At 39.9% G+C, this 13,001-nt stretch overlaps 1 protein-coding gene across 7 annotated transcripts in view; it reads right to left on the bottom strand.

Moving 5' to 3' along the window:
• CFAP91 (cilia and flagella associated protein 91) overlaps window positions 1-12,953 on the bottom strand; it is an 87,442-nt gene extending 74,489 nt beyond the window's left edge. For 2 of the 7 annotated variants that reach the window (XM_027060928.2, XM_053220910.1), the window contains exons 1-4: window positions 12,819-12,953; window positions 11,513-11,603; window positions 4,395-4,547; window positions 1,580-1,638 (exon numbers count right to left, since the gene is read on the bottom strand). Coding sequence is in view for 3 of the 7 variants with exons in the window: in XM_027060927.2 (XP_026916728.1) it covers window positions 399-571 (173 nt within the window). In the remaining 4 variants the exon portion in view is untranslated. Of the gene's footprint in view, window positions 1-244; window positions 321-398; window positions 687-1,579; window positions 1,639-4,394; window positions 4,548-11,512; window positions 11,604-12,818 lie in introns of those variants that run through there. The other 5 variants (XM_027060927.2, XM_015064614.3, XM_027060926.2 and 2 more) reach the window with 5 other exon arrangements.
• Between the last annotated feature and the right edge of the window lie 48 nt (window positions 12,954-13,001).

Raw genomic sequence — 13,001 nt, 5'->3', positions numbered from 1 at the left:
AAATTTGGAGTTGCCCAGAGAATGGGAAAGGGAAGGTCATTTTTGTCTGGCACTTCATACAATTAGAATGAGGGAATGTTGAGTGAATCTCCAAGTCTGCTAAATCATTGCATACATTTCTGGATAACAAAACACCCGGTACAGGTTTCAGAAAGATTGCTTAAAGCTGTGCAGACTATCTAGAAAAGACGGTGGGGGCAGTAAAGCGATTGCCCGCGGTGTTCCTCCTAGAAGCAGAGCGCACCTGAGGCTTCCGACGCGCGCACAGGAGCACCGCCACCTGGGGAGCTCTGCGCTGCTCTCACCCAACAAAGGATAACCGTGGTGAGGGGATCGTCCCGAGGCTGGTCTCCCGTTCACCTCGCCCCTTAGCCGGGTATCACCGACCCAAAGCCCACCTAGGCCAGGAGTCGACAACTCTGGAGGGAGGTCCGGTGCCGCCCTTACCGTACAGAAAATCATACGGTCGACTGGAGGAGACGTTGCCCCAGGTCCCCGACTTCACCCCGCACCGGGTTTGAGACACCTGCGGGTTGGCCAGGGGCTCCTCGATAGTCACTACATGGTTCATGGTGTCGACTCTTCCCTCCGGCCAGCCGGGGACCAACTAGAAAAGCCTAGCTGTTGTGCGCACGGCAGCTATGGTAACCTCCGCCAGAACGCTAAGAGAAGGGGCGGGGCGAGGAGCAGGAGAGGATGGTCCGGACGAATGCGCGGGGAGGGGCTTGGAACGGGAGGGCGGGGATTGTGTGGGAAAGGACCAGTAGGGTGAAGAAAAGGGAGGGGTGGGGCGAGACGCAGGAAGGGAAGGAAGTGGGGAAAGGAGAGCGCGGAGGAGCGTAAAAGGGTGTGTGGGGTGGGGAGAGAAGAAGGATGGAAAAGAAGGGCAGGCTTGAGGAGGGAAGGGTGCCGGGTGGGGAAGGGCGTCCTCACTTCTCACTGCACTTACAAGAGTACCGCGAGCCCTCGACCGCCCTCCTTGGGCCCTCGCCCGGAGAGCAGCCAGAGGCTGCTCTTCAAATCCAGCAGAGATTTGACCATTAAAATTCTTAACTCTTTCGGAAATCCCAGGGAAATCTCAATCTTCTAGTATAGTTTAGGTTTTTCATTTCCGACATCCCCTTTCCGCAGCGCTTGTTCTGCTTTTAAAACTATTAAGCAAAATTTTAAACATAGGCAAAGGTAAATCCACTTTTAATAACCTTCACGGACTCATCACCAAGAATCAACAATTAACATTTTGCCCATCTAGTTTCATCCCCTCGCCTGCTCCGTGTTTAACTATTTTGAAACAGATCCCAGACATTTTACCCTTAAATTAATCTGCATCTCAAACTGACACGGATTTTCTTAACTTCACCACCATTATCACATGTAACAAAATTAGTAATTCCTTTGTATCATCTAATACTCAATACATATTCAAATTAACTTGGCTGAATCCAAAATATCATTTAATAGTTGGGGGTTTTTTTCCCATTAAAAGCATAAAAAAAAAGTCTTCACACTGCATTTTGGTATGTCTCTTAAGTCTTATCCTAGAACAATAGATTTCTAATACTTTGAATGATTTTATTACCTGGGATTCTTCTATAAACTTTCTCTCACCAGCTCTGGTTATCATGAAATACAGGGATCCTAGAAGAAAGGCGTGATAAATGCTGGGCTTTTTCACTTTAATTATAAAATTTCAGAGAAATTAGTTGGTCCCCTAGCAACCTCCAATGTTAACCAGTAAGGTTTTGTTTAGTTATTATTAGCAATGCATACATTTTACATATCTGATGAGTTTTAATCCATTATTATTTATGATGCTCAAATTATCCTGTTAGGCTAGTGGCACACCTTAGAGTTGACTTCTTTATCCCTTTGATGTGATCTATAGACACATAGAATAAGCCTCCTGGGCTGCTATCCCTCTTTCCACAGATACTCCTGGTTTTGTTTGCTCCTAAACTTCTTGGGGCTTTTGAACCAGCCATATACTTTGTCACTCCCAAGTCTTTGCTCAAACTGATTTCTTTGCCTAAAATGCTTTTTCCTATTTATGCACCCCAACTAATTTAGGTCTCCTTGAAGACTCAGTGCTAACCTTACTACATTTATGTAGCTTCCCCAAATCCCCCAAATAGATTGAGGGTTCATTCTTTCTTCCAATGCTATAGTAGCACCAATATCATGGATCACCTTGCATTAGTAATGGTTTGCAACGCTCCTGCACACAACTGTGCGTTCATTGTGGACACAGGCCTTCACATGGTCATTTGGTATCTCTGAAGTACCTGGTAAATAAAATCTTAATAAAACGATTCCTAAATGAATAAATACATCCACTTATTAAACAAATTTACTGTCAGGGCACCTAGGTGGCTCAGTCAGTTGAGTGTCCAACTTTGGCTCAGGTCATGATCTCATAGTTTCTGGGTTTGAACCCCACATTGGGCTCTGTGCTGACAGCTTAGAGCCTGGAGCCTGCTTCAGAGTCTGTGTCTCCCTCTCTTTCTGCCCTTCCCCCACCGGTTCTCTCTCTTTCTCTCTCCCCCCCCAAAATAAATTAAAAAAAAACAAAACAATTTACTGTCTACTATAAAATAGGTATTGAAGATTCTGAGATAATTTATACAGCTCATTGGATGGTGAAGAAAACAGACCCAGAAACAAATAAAATACAATGTTGTATGGTGTGATATTTTTCTGTCTGTGGGCATAGCTACATTTCCACTTTCTGTCCATTTTCCCCAGAATGCTCCTCACCCCTGGCCCCCCCCCCCCATCTTCACGCTGCTGACTTCTCATCGTTCAAGTTCTCAGCTAAAATGTCCCCTCAGAAAGACTTACCTCACTGAATCACATAAATTAATCTTAAGTAGCCAACAACCAGCCCCCTCCATAAATACACTGGAAGACATTCACCAATAAATATGTCAAATGTGATGAGATAAGTGACTATGTGAATGTCTTACATAGACTGTACTGGCCATTTTACAGGAGTTGTTCACTCTCTCCCTTGCTGGGAGGAAGCAAGTAGCCATGTTGGGGATCCTACATACCAAAGTACCGATCCTCTTGGAGCTGAGAGCAGCCTCCAACCCACAGCCAGCAAGAAACCAAATCCTTCAATCCTACAACTGCAGGAAACTGAATTGTGCCAACAACTTGAGTGAAATTAAAAGCATATCCTTCCCAGGGCATGTGGGTGGCTCAGTGGGTTGAGCATCCATCTCTTGATTTCGGCTCAGATCATGATCTCATGGATCATGAGTTCGAGCCCAATGTTGGGCTCTGCGTGGACAGCATGGAGCCTACTTGGGATCCTCTCTCTCTCTCTCTCTCTCTCTCTCTGTCTCTCTCTCTCTGTCCCTCCCCTGCTCACACTTTCTAAATACGTACATACATACATACTTTAAAAAAAAAGGATATCCTTCCCCATTAGAGCCTCAGATAAGACCACAGTTTCATCCAATATCTTGATTGTAGTCTTGTGAGACCCTAATCAGAGGAGCTACTTAAGCCATGTCTAGATTCCTAACTATAAAAAACTGAGATAATAAATGTGTATTCCCACTAGGTTTTTGCTAATATTGCTACACAGCAAGAATTAACATTAGTTAATTCCACTAATGTGGAATCTTTATGAAATTACATTCTGCGTCTTGTGGTTTACTTGTATAAAAGTAACTTTGATAATGTAGAGAGATGTAAGTTAATAAAAAACCCATGTTGGGAGACAGTTTGCCGTGTTTCTGCTTGTCTTGTAAGGGGGATACTGTCTGCCTTGTTCCTTTGTGTAGGAAACAACCTTGGACAATAGAGATAGTGTGTGATTCTGGAGTAAAGGGCAGGTTTGCTAACAACTTTAGAAGTCAGATGGTCTCCCTTTGAGCAAAGGGCATACATTCTTACCCTATTATTAAAGATTTGGGTTTCCTAATATCATTATTTTTTTCCTATAATGCAACCCAGTGTGTATGCAGATGTCATCTGGCCTTCGTTACATCACCGTGTGGGAATTGGGGCTCAGAGAACTGGCACAAAAATGCTGATACATTACTGCTATGGCTGTAAGAAATAAATTATCCCTTATCTCTAACCTAACAGTTGTCTGGCTTCTATTAGCGTTCATGGGACTGTGGTAGGCAAATTGGGTAAAATTTCAAAACCTTCAGAGTTCTTGAAAAGCTACAGAGCATAATGTATTGCACATCTTTAGCTGTGAAATTTGGAAAGCTTTCCCCCATCCCCAGAGACAAAGTGTAAATACTATACAAAATTACCTCCAAACTTATTAACTAGGGAAGTGAGAATTCAGGACCTGTAATTCTTCTGTCTCAGCATATGGTGTCACTCCTCTACCAACATCAACTACCCACCCTTGCTTGGTGAAGTCTCCATACCTGGAATTAGTTAGGCATGAAAAATAGCTAAGTACTTTCATCATGGGGGGATTTTAGTTGTTGCTTGTTGCATTACTAGGGCTGTCATCCACAGAATGCTTGGTGCCATTCATAGGTGATGTTCCCATTCAGTACTTCACAATAACGTATTCACTGTACTATAAAAAAAGTCCATTACAGTCACCTTTTCAACTCTTGCTGCCTACTAATATAGCAATTACAATAGCACTAACAAAGAGCCCCAGGGGCTTAAAATAGTAATGTATTGCTGATTATAATCATAACCGGGAAGCGAGAATGTGATATGAAATGTACTAATCAAACCAGCCTCTGAGTTGCCTCTGTAAAACAGATGGTTGAATCTAATCTCTCTCTCTGTTTTTTTTTCAATTTAAATTCAAGTTAGTTAACATACAGTGTAGTCTTTAGTATTGGCTTCAGGATTCATCCCGTGATTCATCTCTTACATAAGACACCCAGTGCTCATCCCAAAAAGTGCCCTCCTTAATGCCCATCACCCATTTAACCCATCCCCCCCATCCACCTCCCTTCCAGTTTGTTCTCTGTATTTAAGTCTCTTATAGTTTGCCTCCCTCTCTGTTTTTATCTTATTTTACTTTCCACACGCCACCTACTCTCAATTTAATCTCTAATTACAGCTCTCTAAAATTGTGTTTTTCTTGGAGGAAGTGGGTTTTTGAGATTTTTCTTGGGGGAGAATGGGAAATACTAAATGTCATTGTTTTATACTCCTACGTTTCCTTTAATACTAAAACCATCCTGTTGCTGGGTAAACTCCAGAGACCTAGGGCCCTGGGGAACTGACCCAGCCAGACCTGAAGGAGTTGCTGAAGGTTCTTGGTCCTGTCACGAGAAGGAACTCAAGGACACACACTCAGCATAGTGGATGAGTAACAGAAGCAGGAAAGTTTATTAAATAAAAAAGTACACTTTGGAAATATGATAGCAAGAAAGAGAGAGCGATGCATGCCCTGAGGGTTTGGGTGTCTTGTTATTGACCTTTGCTAACTAGGAGTCAGAATATTTATTACTTGGGAAACAATGCTTCATGTTTTTTCTTCCTAATTTGGTCAGAGGTTTCTCTTAACAGCATCCACAACCTTGGCTCAGTCTTGTTAGATCTAGCTTCTTGTGGAGTGCTGCCAGGACAGGCTTCTGACTTTCCCAACAACTGGCCATGACTTCCTCGGTGCTGGCCTCCAGGTATCCTGTTAGAACCTAACTAACTGCCTACTCTAACAATCCCACAAGTCTAAGACATTTAGACTGAGTAAGAAAAGTAAAGAATGACGTTAATGTAAAAACCAATCATTAACCTTAAAGCTTACCTCTTCATAAATTAAAAGGCAGAAGAAAAAGTAACCTACATGTGTGGGGTAGCTGTGCCATTCTGAAAGAAGAGGAGAGGCAAGTAGCTGGATATAAACAACTAAATATTTCACCTTGGAAAGGAATATCTTTTGGTCCTCTTTTTCATGGGCAGGAGAATACTCCATTCTGAAGAAGCAGTTGTTGGAAGGGTTTTAAGAGTCACAGTGCTCAGGGAGGAAACTAAGAGATTGTTAATATCTTGAACACAGCTCATTAAAGGAAGTGGGGGCAGGGTAAGAAGGGGCTGTTACCCAACTGCAGAGTTAATACCTATACTTCTCAAGCTGTTCCAAAAAATAAAAATGGAAGGAAAACTTCTAGACTCATTCTATGAAGCCAGCATTACCTTGATTCCTAAACCAGACAGAGACCCCATAAAAAAACAGAACTACAGGCCAATATCCCTGATGAACGTGGATGCAAAAATTCTCAACAAGATACTAGCAAATCAAATTCAACAGCATATAAAATGGATTATTCACCATGATCAAATGGGATTCATTCCTGGGCTGCAGGTCTGGTTCAATATTCAAAAATCAATCAATGTGATACATCACATTAATAAAAGAAAGAATAAGAACCATATGATCCTGTCAATAGATGCAGAAAAAGCATTTGACAAAATACAGCATCTTCTCTTAATAAAAGCCCTCAAGAAAGTCGGGATAGAAGGAACATACTTAAACACCATAAAAGCCATATATGAAAAGCCCACAGCTAATATCATCCTCAGTAGGGAAAAACCGAGAGCTTTCCCCCTGAGATCAGGAACATGACATAGACGTCTATTCTCACCACTGTTGTTTAACATAGTGTTGGAAGTCCTAGCCTCAGCAATCAGACAACAAAATGAAATAAAATGCATCAAAATTGGCAAAGAAGAAGTCAAACTTTCACTTTTTGCAGAAAACATGATACTCTAAATGGAAAACCAGAAAGATTCCACCAAGACTCCTAGAACTGATACATGAATTCAGCAAAGTCACAGGGTACAAAATCAATATACATAAATAGATTGCATTTTTATATGCCAATAATGAAGTAACAGAAAGAGAGATAAAGAAACTGATCCCATTTACAATCACATCAAGAACCATAAAATACCTAGGAACAAACAGAACCAAAAATGTAAAAGACCTGTATACTGAAAACTATAGAAAGCTCATGAAGGAAATTAAAGAAGACACAAAGAAATGGAAACACACTCCATGCTCATGGATTGGAAGAATAAATATTGTTAAAATGTCAATACTACCCAAAGCAATCTACACATTCAATGCAATCGCAATCAAAATTGCACTGGCATTCTTCTCAAAGCTAAAACAAACAATCCTAAAATTTGTATCAAACCACAAAAGTCCCTGAATAGCCAAAATAATATTGAAGAAGGAAACCAAAGCAGGAGGCATCACAGTCCCAGACTTTAGCCTCTACTACAAAGCTATAATCATAAAGACAGTATAGTATTGGCACAAAAACAGACACATAGACCAGCAGAATAGAATAGAGAACCCAGAAATGGATCCACAAATGTATGACCGACTAATCTTTGACAAAGCAGGAAAGAGCATCCAATGGAAAAAAGTCTCTTTAGAAAATGCCTCTGGTAGAGCTGGACAGCAACATGCAGAACAATGAAACTAGACCACTTTCTTACACCATACACAAAAATAAACTCAAAATAGATGAAAGACCTAAACGTGAGACAGGAAACCACCAAAACCCTAGAGGCGAAAGCAGGCAACAACCTCTTTGACCTCAGTCGCAGCAATTTCTTACTCAACACATCTCCAAAGGCAAGGGAATTAAAAGCAAAAAGGAACATTGGGACCTCATGAAGATAAAAAGCTTCTGCACTGCAAAGGAAACAATCAACAAAACTAAAAGTCAACTGATGGAATGGGCAAAGATATTTGCAAATGATATATCAGATAAAGGGCTAGTATCCAAAAATCTATACCAAACACCCCAAAAAACCCATAATCTAGTGAAGAAATGGTCAGAAGACATGAATAGAAAATTTTCCAAAGAAGACATCCAGATGGGCAACAGACACATGAAAAGATGCTCAATGTCACTCATCATCAGGGAAATACAAATCAAAGCCACTTGAGACACCACCTCATACCAGAGTGGGTAAAATGAACAAATCAGGAAACTACAGATGCTGGCGAGGATGGGGAGAAACAGGAACCCTCTTGCACTGTTGGTGGGAATGCAAACTGGTGCAGCCACTCTGGAAAACAGTGTGGAGGTTCCTCAAAAAATTAAAAATAGATCTATCCTATAACCCAGCAATAGCACTACTAGGAATGTACCCAAGGGATACAGGAGTGCTGATGCATAGGGTCACGTGTACCCCAATGTTTATAGCAGTGCTTTCAACAATAGCTAAATTATGGAAAGAGCCTAAATGTCCATCAACTGATGAATGGATAAAGAAGATGTGGTTTATATATATATATGGGATAGTACTTAGCAATGAGAAAGAATGAAATCATGCCATTTGCAGCAACATGGATGGGACTGGAAAGTATTATGCTGAGTGAAATAAGTCAGTCAGAGAAGGACAGATATCATATGTTTTCACTCATATGTGGATTTTAAGAAACTTAACAGAAGACCATGGGGGAAGGGAGGGGAAAAAAATAGTTACAAACAGAGAGGAAGGGAGGCAAACCACAAGAGACTCTTAAATACAGAAAACAAACTGAGGGTTGGTGGGGGGTAGGGAAGAGGGGAAAATGAGTGATGGGCATTGAGGAGGGCACTTCTGGGGATGAGCACTGCGTGTGGTATGTAAGCCAATTTGACAATAAATTATATTCACAAAAAAAGGAAAAAAGAATTATCAGTGCCAATATGGGGGTTATTGGATATTACTAGAGGGAAAAATCAGTTCAACATTTGTTTCTTTGCTTATTTAAGAGATCTTTTCTTTTTCACCCAATGCAGGGGCCAACGTGAGGGCCCACACTGTGCCCAATGCCAGCCCAAACTGAAAACCCTGAGATCAAGACCTGAGCTGAGATCAAAAGTCAGACACTGAACTGACTGAGCCACCCAGACATTCCTGGATAAGAGATTTTTCTATGGGAAAAAATACTTCTAGATTCTTTGTAGTAACAGGGCAAAATAAAGCTTTCTTGGGAATAATTTGTCTAAATAAAACTTTATGCTGTGTCTACCATATGCTAACTGCTGTTGGGGCACCAAAATGAGTATGATAAGATCAAAGTATGTCATCTGCAAATTCACAATATCTTTTTATGACAAAATCATTATTTTTTACTTAAAAGCAAGGACATGACTTAAGCTCTTCAAATAAAACTTAACTTTGTTCCATATCACCTAAAAGGGTAGTGAAAAAGGACATCAAAATTATTAAATTCATTTGCTACCCATGAAGCAGTGTTTTCCAAAGTACATTTAGTGGGATGCGACCAGTGTAGTTTTCCTTGTTTTTCAAATGTAGATAATTGACTTCTTTATCTTACTCTGTGCATGACACATTGTCATCATTGGTCCCTGCAAGGGACCCTTGCAGGGTCTTCATTTATCCCTATTCTCTTCCCCCATTCTGTCAAAAGCAAGTCTTTTTATACATATGTACTCTTGTGTGTATTTTTGGTTTTTGTACCCCTTCTTTAATTTTATGTGAATGGTATTGGGCTATGTATCCATTCTCTTTCTTACCTTTTCTCACTACCCATACGCTTTAAAATTTTTTTCCATGTTATTTTGTGTATGTTGTCAATTTCTTCCAGTATGTTCACAGTACACTCCATTTCCCTATCCACCCCCACAGTCATGAATGCCCACATTGCCTCCAGTTCTCTGCCACAGAAGCATGCTGTGACAATTATTCCCATATACGTTCCCTTATGGACTTGCTGGGAAGTTCTTCTCAATACAGATCCAGAAATAGAATTGCTGAATCACAGAATATGCACCTATTCTTAAATTAACTGGATACTGACTAACTGCCCTCCAAAATGGCAAGACCATTCCACATTCCCAACAGTCACCTGGGAGGATTCCTGAATCCTTACTAGTACTTGGCATTATTCAGTTTGCTAATTTTTGTCAGTCTAATGGGTATAAAGTGATACCTCATGGTTGTTTTATTTTCTATTTCTATGACTAGTACTCCTTTGGAATAGCTCTTTTTATGAGTGTTGGCCTCAGTTTTTCTCTTCTGTGTATTCTACATATTCTCTTGCCTTTAATAAGTAGGCAAACAAAAACAAGTTGTTTGAATATTTCTGCTTCTATATACTGTCTGTTCATATCCCTTTTCCATTTCTCTATTGGGGTTGCTATTCTCTTATCATTACTTTCTATAAGTTCCTTAAATATTCTAGAATCAATCCCTTGTTGGATTTAGATATTTCAAATATCTTTGACCCATTCATCATTTGTTAAATTTGTCTATAGTTTCTATTAAAAGATAAACTGAGATATAGTAAGATTTTTAGGAGCAAAAATTCGTTCAAAATGGGCAGCAGAAATGGTTAGGAATGCTTGCTGCACTACTGGAACACAGAGAGAGGCTTCTACAGAGAAAAGGTGGAAGAAAAGTAAGGAAATTATTGATTGGCTACAGCAAATATCCTAGTTGGCTGTGATTGGCTGTCCTTAGCCTTTTGATTTTGTAAACTTGAGGTATTTATAGGTTTAGATTTTGGTTTGCTTAGTGTAGACCACTGCAGCATTAGCGCCACATCAGTCTATTGGTTTGTTTAATTAATTTAACATGTCCTATGTAAAACCTTAAGCCTTTATTTTGATGTAAAAAAAAAAAAGAATATATATATATATATATATATATATATATATATATATATATATATTTACTTATGATGAGCAAAGAACTCTCTAAAGACCTGATGGACAAGGGAAGCCATTTTAGATTTTTTTCTAAGTTAGCATGATGGTATATAAACTTTGTTCATACCAAAAGCCTGATTTATGGACTGCCACACATGCATTGTACATCTGCTTTGTGAGTGAGTAGTACAAAGGAAAACCCATCCTGTTCTTGAGATATCAATCAGTGTTCTTGTTCCCTGCATTCCTTTATGATAAAATTCATGATTCCTGCTTATATGCTAATCTATCATCTTTTGAGATGTAAAGAAGTATGTATATTCCCTGTAAAAATTGTTCATTCTCCAGAGTACTTTCATTCCTATGAAGAATGTGTTTCCTGGGCAGCTGTCCTAACTTGGGCTCAAATAAAACTCTCTTTCTTTACTTTTAGAGATTCTAAAAGTTTGTTCAATTTGTGTCGACAAAATTTGTGCTTTTGAAATGCCATCAGATGTACACCACCCCTCAGTACAAAGATAACCTCTACCAACTTTATATTAATGTATTTTGGAGCCCTAAGTAACAGAGACATGCTATTAAAGTTGGGATTTTTTTTTTAAGATTTTATTTTTAAGTGACCTTACACCCAATGGGGTGGGGTTCAAACTCACAACCCAAAGATCAAGAGTCAAACACTCCACCGAGTCAGCCAGGCACCCCTAAAGTTGGGAAGATTATTTTAAAAAGAGATAAGCTCCTCCACTATCACTACCTTTCATTGATTTCTTAGTTTGACCTTTCACATGTAGACTTTTAATGCATCCAGAACCCCACCCTTTGATGTGGTGTTTAATTTTCTTCAGTTTGTTTTCTTTTCCCCATTGATTTGTTCAGCCATGTTTATTGTACATTACCTTCCAAAGTGATGTTGATGTTGCTAGTCCAAGAAGCACTGTTTCAATAGCAAGATACTAAGTAGCAGTAGCAAACACCTAGTTGAAAGAACTGATAATAGTGGATAAAGGTGAGTCTAGGAGAATATAAGGACAATATGTTGTTATTAGTAAACATATCAATCTATAATGAAGTAAAAATCATGCTTATTAAAAGTTTTTAGATGACAAAATGGGGATGTTTTAGTAACTTGTAAAATACACATAGAGAAATTACTTCCATATAGCACCAGTTCACAGGGGCACCTGGATGGCTCAGTCATTTAAGCATCCAACTCTTGATTTTGACTCAGGTCATGATCTTGCAGTTGGTTCAAGCCCTGCATCAGGCTCTGTGCTAAGTGTGGAGTCTGCTTGAGATTCTCTCCCTCTATCTCTCCTCCTACCCCACTCACGTGCTCTCTCTTTCTCTCTCTCTCTCTCTCTCAAAGGAAAAAAAAAAAAAGGTATATAGCACCAGTTCATAGACATACATACGGATTCCCTGAGCTAAATCTCTGAAATACAGAAACAAACCTTGGTTAGGTGACACTGAAAGTTTTATTACCTAAAATATACTAGGCAGCTATTTGAACTATGCCCTGAAGTCCTGCTCTAAAAAATAAGTCCAGGGGCACCTGGGTGGCTCAGTCCGTTGCTTAACTGACTCGATTTTAGCTCAGGTCATTATGTCAGGAGTTGGTGGATAGAGGCCTGCCTCCAGCTCTGTGCTGAAATCTCAGAGCCTGCTTGGAATTCTCTCTGACCTCTCTCTCTGCCCCTCCTCCCACTTGCGCTCTCAAAATAAATAAATTTTAAAAAATAATAAGGTAAAAAAGAAATAAGTTCATTCCTTTTCCCCAACAATTTTATGCATGAAAGAAATCCCCACAATTGCAAATAGTAGGTGCCAGTTTACTTATATACCTAATTGAACTCAAGAAATGCCAAGGAAAAGTCATTTTTCAATTTTATTAACTGGTATATTTGCCCTATGATTAACAATTCATACTGAAATCAAATCAGTTAGAAAGGGAGCTATAAAATAGTGTACTGGGTATGGTATGAGTTATTAGAATTTTCCCCTCACATTTGTGGATTGGATTGTTCAAAGCTCTTTGCTGATCATTTTTAACTAAACCAGAACAAAAGAGATGGAGGTGGGGGCGGGGAGGGAGGAGAAGGCAGATAATAACTCGAGCATGAAATATGTGGAACTAATCTGTTACTCAAGGGAAACTGGCTTTCACTCGTGTTTCTTTTGTTTAGGGTGGACAAGTCATCTCACCTTCTTGGGCTTCAGTTTTCCATTGGTAGATTGAGAGGTTAAGAGATATGAGTTACCATCTCACTATTTTCCCCTTCTTCCAGTCTTCCCCAAGTTGATTGACAAATTCTTTGCCCTTTCATCCCGCCCCTGCGCCTGCGCGAAAGAAGCGCCCTTCATGTAGCCTCTCTGCGCACGCGCCAT

Source organism: Acinonyx jubatus, chromosome C2, assembly GCF_027475565.1.
Source record: "Acinonyx jubatus isolate Ajub_Pintada_27869175 chromosome C2, VMU_Ajub_asm_v1.0, whole genome shotgun sequence".
In the NCBI taxonomy this organism is placed as follows: Eukaryota; Metazoa; Chordata; class Mammalia; order Carnivora; family Felidae; genus Acinonyx; species Acinonyx jubatus.
Note: the sequence above shows the minus strand (reverse complement) of the source record. Positions and strands in the feature narration are given on the sequence as shown.